Source organism: Carya illinoinensis, chromosome 14 (assembly GCF_018687715.1).
Source record: "Carya illinoinensis cultivar Pawnee chromosome 14, C.illinoinensisPawnee_v1, whole genome shotgun sequence".
Taxonomy (NCBI): domain Eukaryota; kingdom Viridiplantae; phylum Streptophyta; class Magnoliopsida; order Fagales; family Juglandaceae; genus Carya; species Carya illinoinensis.
Window position 1 is genome coordinate 10369042 of NC_056765.1, and position 6994 is coordinate 10376035.

The following is a 6994-nucleotide window of genomic DNA, read 5'->3' on the forward strand; positions in this document are numbered from 1 at the left end:
CAATTTCGATATTTTTATTATTTGGATTGTAGTTTTGGACTTATAATTGGTTTTATAATTTTTATAAATATTGTAATTTTAACATTTATATAAAATTATGCTAAATTTAATCAGGTTAAAAAGGTTAATTTCAGGCCTATTCAACCTATTTATATAAATAGTTTAAAATGAGTTGTATTGTGTCGTATTAACCTATTTCGTAATATTTTTTTAATTTATTTGTTTACTTATAAAAAAACATATTTCATAATATTTATTAATGGGTCAAAACGGGTTGACACGACACGGCCCGTTATGTTAATGGGTCGTGTTAGGGTTTGAGATTTTGACACGATAAGCTTAACGGGTCGGGTTAGGGTTGACCTATATGACCCGTTAACACGATTTGACACGACACGAACACGACCCGTTAACACGATTTGACACCCCTACATGCAATGTGTGTATATATATGTAATCTATTTTACATATATTTATTTTACAATTCTGTTTTAAATGTTGAGTGATTATGTAAAAATGATGAAGTTTTATAAATTAATAAATCAAGTGAGTTAGTGTGCAACTCATGATAGTAGTTTAGATTATTATATTTAATAATGCAAGGTTGAGTAGCTGTTAAAACAAGAAGATAAGGGATAGAAAGAGTGGGTGGGGGCAAGCAAAGGGATCGTGGAGATGGTGGCTTAGCAAGGTTTCTCCACTTACAACATTCAATGATGTTTGCTTTGAATTCGAGATATTATTATTATTATTATTAACTTTTTATATATAACTATTTTTATATATTTTTACATATTTTATTAATATAATTGATCAAAATAACTATTTTATATTACTTGAAGATCAACTCAATTTCGAATAAAAATTTGAGACTTTTTTTTTTTTTGGGTGTCGTTGAAAGAGATTTTGTAACTAAAACCATTTACTTTTGTCTCATGATATTTCTAGGTGACTTAATTGCCACGCGGCAACAACCCACATTGAGGCAAAAACAGCATATAATGATAGGAGAATAAACTCTTGGGTTACCTTATATTTCAAATATATTTTGGCTGTTTTTGTTTTTTCCTTCCGAGCCCGTGTGATCACAAGCAATAAGATTGGTCGATCTTGATATAAATTTAGATCTAGAGCTGTCAAGGAAGAAAAAACAAAAAAGGTCCATTCCAACGCGTAAGTAAGAAAACATATGAAACCAAATCCTTGTGATTAAAGTTAGAGAAAACATGGAAGCAAGGTTTTCAATACCGTGTCTAAATAGGCTAATAGTAATAGTCACATGAGAGATAGATGTTTCATATCAGATTAAATATTGGTTGTATTGTTGCGTTTAAGTTAATATTGACTTATTTTTAATGTACCGGCTGAAATTGAAATTAATGTATTTTTTATAATTAATGTAAAAATCTTAACTTTTTTTTTTTTTTTTTAATTTTCATTCCAATTCTAACAATTGAAGATTATTTTCTAAATTTTTTTTAATCATCTTTTCCCGAGAATTGAAAATCATTTCTTACTTCCATTTTTGTGATGAAGATGAGTGATTTTTTTTAATAGTTGGATTGATAACTTAGAAGTATTATTGAGTTTTATAAATATGTGTTTTAATTTTTTAAAATTTATATTGATATTATTTTGAAATATAATTTATACATATATAATTAATTTATCTATATATAATCTATTCTAAAATGGTATCGATATCAAAATATTTTATTTCAATATCTTAATCCAAATTGTCAATTCAAAACTTTGGATAGAAGTCTTGAAAAAATAGTTGAAAACAATTTTTTTTTTTTTTAATGTAAATGAAGATCTATTGATTCTATTCTACTGTATATAGAAAATTAGTACATCAAAATATGGACTTAATATTATATACAACTCTAAACTCACCAAAACGAGGCCTTTTGATTTTTGTCTACTATTATTTAAAATGCTACCTTTTATCTTAATACTTATTATCTTCAATCATACTTAATGATATATTATAGGTGATTTTATATAAAAATTATTTAAATAATAATTTATTATACATAAGTTAAAGAATAATGTTCCGTTTAAATGTTGAGCTGAATTGAGTTTTTTATGAATATCATTGAGTTGAGATAATGTAATGAGTTTTATAGAACCCACTTAAGATGATTTTAGATATGTTCGGATGTTAAATGAATTTAGTAATTTGAAAGTTGGATGTTTTGATGTTAAATTTAATTTAAAATTAGATTGAATTAAGTTGATTTCAATTCAGTCCAAGTTACAAATAGAGTCTAATAGAAATTCTATTATGAGACTTTTACACTAGACATCATCAATATGACTTAATTTGATTTGAAATATAAATCTTAAAATTTGAATATTATAGATTAAATTATATTATGTGAATAATATGTGGTCGAGAGGCCTTATAATAACATTTCTTGGGATGAAATAATTAATTACAATGAGAAAATTTAAAAGAGAGGTCGAACGCAATAATAAATGTAAAATATGAATATTTAGTAACGTGCAACCACCCCGACCTTACTCTATTTATCACACAATTAAAAACTCCATCTTACAAACCCAACCAAAATCTTTTTCTATTATAATTATTATTATTTTTATATAAATATAACTGAAAAACAAAAAAGGAAAGTCAAGCCGAGCTGCTGCTCCGGAAACCTCCAAGAGAGTTGACAAATGGACAACACGGGAGGGAATAAGTTCGCACACGTGTCAGTCAACCGTTGCTCTAATGAAATCTCCTCCGCCCGATCCAACGGTGATTACGGCATGCTTACCTCAAGTCATGCTCATTGGGCTTTGCTCTTTGACTTTTTCGATCCCCGATTCCCCACCAGAATAAATGACACCTACACTAACTACACGCGCTATTTGTGGGCGTGAAACAGAACCGCCTAAATCTTGGACACTTGTAAACGAAGAGTTTGGTCCACGCTCTCAAGTGACACGTAGGGCTCGTAGGTTTAATCTACTCATCTGGACCTAAACCCATGAGTTTATTTAAACCGTACCCCTTAGTCAACGCCTCACCCAACACAAAAGCATTTAAAATATAAATAAAAACAAACGGAAAAAAGATTGTTTTTTACTAATTCTACAATCTTTTTCAAAAGCTCCAGCTTCAAAGTCAGCGCTTCTGTCTTCAACTTCCTCTTCTTCTTCTTCCCATTCTCGGCTTCCTTTGGCTTTCTCATGATACCGCCATGAGATAATAGTCACAGAGATATATATTTTTGGGTTGCTCAAACAGAAAAAAGACTCCAATTTTTTCATTCTTTTTGGCGATGGGAAACGGCTTGGGAAAGATAACAGTCTGCTTCACGTGCGGTGAAGAGGCTCGCCGGAGGCAGGAGATACCTGTTCTACTCTCGGGTCCAGAGGGCCACTCCTTCTGCTACGTAAGACCTGACCCGACACGACTCTCTTCCTCCAAGGTCCACTCCGAAGAGACAACTACCTTTAAAACTATCTCCGGTGCTTCAGTGAGCGCCAACACCTGGACTCCTCTTTCCACTGCTATCGTCGACGACTATTCATTCAACGGTATCGAGCGAGCGGTGACGTTCGAGAGTTCCACCTCGTTCGCATCGATTCCTCTCCAACCAATCCCGAGGAATCTGATGAATTCGGGCCCGATTTCTGGTAGCTTGTACGGAGTTCCAGGCTCTGGCCCCCTCGAAAGAGGATTCCTATCCGGCCCGATTGAGCGGAGCTTCATGTCCGGCCCGGTTGATCCCGGGCTGTACTCCGGTCCAATCGAAAGGGGTTACTCTGATCAGTTCCCAAGGAGCTTGTCCCATGGGGGTTTCGCTTTCAGACCTAGTTCGAGAAAGGGGAAGCTGGTTCGTGTCCTTCAGCGAGCAATATCGAAGGCCATGTCTCGGGGGCAGCAAAACTCGATGGTTGCTCCGATCAAAGGCGGCGTCGTGAAAGAGCCTGATTGGTTTTTAGGGCCGGAGAAGCATCACAATGAGAATTTGACGGTGAGTAGTGGGAATTTCAGTAGCGATGGTAGCTTAGAAGACGACGACTACTTCGAAAGTCAGAATCTCCATTGGGCTCAAGGAAAAGCAGGGGAGGATCGGGTCCACGTCGTCGTTTCGGAGGAGCGCGGCTGGGTGTTCGTTGGGATTTACGATGGATTCAACGGCCCCGACGCGCCCGACTACTTGCTATCGAATTTATACTCTGCCGTTCACAAGGAGCTCAAGGGTTTATTGTGGGACGACGGATTTGGATCTGCGACGAGCACAATCACTTCTGCCCCTGCCACTTCCTCCCCTGTTCTATCACAGACTTCCAATTCTGAGTCCAATTCCAGTTCGGAAATGGAATATTCCTTGAGGAATCGGACGGCGGCTGATGCTTGTGCCCGGGGCGTAATTGAGGAGCCGGAGAATTACCCGTGTGCTAGTGGGGATGACGGGAAGCGAAAGAGGGGAAAGAAAAGTTCTGCGAGGAGCAAAAAGAAATGGGAGGAGAATCAGAGGAGGTGGTGGTGGAAGTGTGAGTGGGACCGGGAGAGAGTGGAGCTTGACCGAAGATTAAAGGAACAGTTACAGAAGAGTAATAATAAATCTGCGTCGGATGGATCGCAAACGATCAATCACGCAGATGTGTTGAAAGCGCTTTCGCAAGCTCTGAGGAAGACAGAGGAGACCTATTTGGAGATTGCTGACAACATGGTTGCCGAAAATCCGGAGTTGGCGTTGATGGGTTCTTGTGTGCTGGTAATGCTAATGAAAGGTGAGGATGTGTATGTGATGAATGTGGGTGATAGTCGAGCCGTGTTGGCTCAGAAGGCTGAGCCCGATTACTGGATTGGCAGGACTCGGGATGACTTGGAGAGGATCAATGAAGAAACAACGAATGATCTGGAAGCGTCCGACGGCGATAGGCCCAGCACATGCCCGAATCTGACTGCTTTTCAGCTTAGCATGGATCATAGCACTGATGTAGATGAGGTACAAAGCACTCTCTGAAGTGTTGTTTTTAAAATGAGATTGTTCTCGTCGATTGAATGTTTTGATTAGATTTCTCTCGTCTTTTTGTTTTGATGGATCAATGTTGGTTTGCATTGCAGGAGGTCCAGAGAATAAAGAATGAACATCCAGATGATGGTTGTGCTGTGATGAACGATCGTGTGAAGGGTTTGAAGGTCACTAGAGCTTTTGGCGCTGGGTTTCTCAAGAAGGTACCTTAACATTCTTAGCTTCCTAGATTTCAGCTTTCTTTCATGATTGCAACTTGAACATTGATAAATCGTTCGGCATCATTTACTGGTGCTTGAAAAAGTAAATCCTGGAACATGGATAGATGATGGTTGGGAATGAAAATTCTGAGAAATAGGCATATATACAAAATAATGCACACTCACTCACAATGGTAAGGATGTACATTTCCAGTACCATTGATTACCTTGATCTCATATTCATTAGCTTAATAGAGCACTTAATTTTTCCAAAGAGATGCACCAACTACTAGAATGATACCTTGGAAATTAATTTCATGTAAAGAGGAAGAAAGCAATGAGTGATGCTGCTGTTGGGATGAACTACTGCCGGAAACATTGGAAAGAATCCAACTGTTTGTGTGAAAATTTCTAAATGATAGAAGCTTCAAGACATGAATAGTCGAATCTGCTCATCAGCCAAATGAAGTACATTGTTTCTGTATAACTATTACATAGACAAAAATGTGCATTTCTTTCTGCCCCTCAAACGGATGAGGTTTGTAAGCATGCGTCTGATAGGAGTGTAACGTGTTCCTAGCAGAAATCTGTCAGAATAGATTGATAGTGGAACAATTTGGTAAATTGGTGGTTTTATGTTTGCGTTTGGTCCTGCAGAAATCTGTCTGCCTAAATTTCTTGTTTTAATGAGACGTTTTTCTGGCATTTCTTACATCTGATTTTTCTTGGTGTCTGCAGCCAAAATGGAACAATGCACTTTTGGAGACATTCAGAATAGACTATGTGGGGACTTCACCTTATATCAATTGTGTCCCATCTCTATACCACCATAGCTTAGGTCCAAAAGACAGATTTATGATATTATCTTCAGATGGACTCTATCAATACATGACGAATGAAGAAGCTGTTTCAGAAGTTGAACTATTCATCACATTGCAACCGGAAGGAGACCCGGCACAACATCTAGTTGAGGAAGTGCTATTCCGTGCTGCAAAGAAAGCTGGTATGTTTCAAATTTCAATAAAGAATAGGCTTTTTTATGGAATAGAAACATTTTAACTAACTTCTGAATACAAAAAAAATAAGTTAATTTGGATTTGGTTAATTTCAGGTATGGACTTCCATGAATTACTCGAAATACCACATGGGGATCGACGGCGTTACCATGATGATGTTTCCATCATCGTTATTTCTTTGGAGGGAAGAATATGGAAGTCATGGGTATAAGTAGAGAAAACCACAGATACAAGTTATAGAGACATCTGTTACAAAGTATGCAATACCCCTGTTTTGCTGTTTCTTCCTGGTCCCCTTGGTAATACTAGGAATTAAGCTTCCGGTACTGCTTCAGGGTCTTAGTTGGCAATTTACTGGGTGGTGAAGAGTGTAAAGGTGTGAAAGCTGGTTCATGTGAATTATAAATGTCAATGAAAATTTGTGATATTCAAATAAATGGCCTTCCTTTTTGAAAAGGGTTTTGTTCGGATTCACTACAACTATCATTTCTCTGCAATTCTTTTTTATCACAACTATATGAGGTTGGAAACACACTTTGTCATCTCAGCATCAGCATCTTTTCCCCACACCTTTCTCCTAGTAAATAATTCACTACCTGTTTCCCAACATCTACTCATTTGAGAATACTAGGTTTTTGTATTTGTGTTCTATCCTGTTCCCTTTCCAATTTGACAAGGATGCATTGGTTGCTGAAGCACCATATTCCTAGGCAACACACTTTTTTTTTTTTTTAATCTTCTTTAATTTAACCAAGATGCCCAAATTGTCACCTTAGTTGTT

General features: G+C 36.8%; 1 protein-coding gene across 1 annotated transcript; it reads left to right on the top strand.

The window, feature by feature from the left end:
- The first annotated feature begins 3089 nt into the window (after positions 1-3089).
- On the top strand, positions 3090-6687 carry LOC122295023 (probable protein phosphatase 2C 4). The gene is made up of 4 exons (XM_043104029.1): positions 3090-4970; positions 5090-5200; positions 5936-6200; positions 6309-6687. Exons 1-4 carry the CDS (start codon positions 3291-3293, stop codon positions 6422-6424), a joined length of 2172 nt encoding a protein of 723 aa, XP_042959963.1. The 5' UTR covers positions 3090-3290; the 3' UTR covers positions 6425-6687.
- The last annotated feature ends 307 nt before the right edge of the window (positions 6688-6994 follow it).

Coding starts and splice junctions, on each gene's coding strand:
- LOC122295023 (XM_043104029.1), top strand. CDS start 3,291: ATGGGAAACGGCTTGGGAAAGATAACAGTCTGCTTCACGTGCGGTGAA. Junction 4,971..5,089: donor ATAGCACTGATGTAGATGAG/GTACAAAGCACT, acceptor TTTGCATTGCAG/GAGGTCCAGAGAATAAAGAA. Junction 5,201..5,935: donor GCGCTGGGTTTCTCAAGAAG/GTACCTTAACAT, acceptor TGGTGTCTGCAG/CCAAAATGGAACAATGCACT.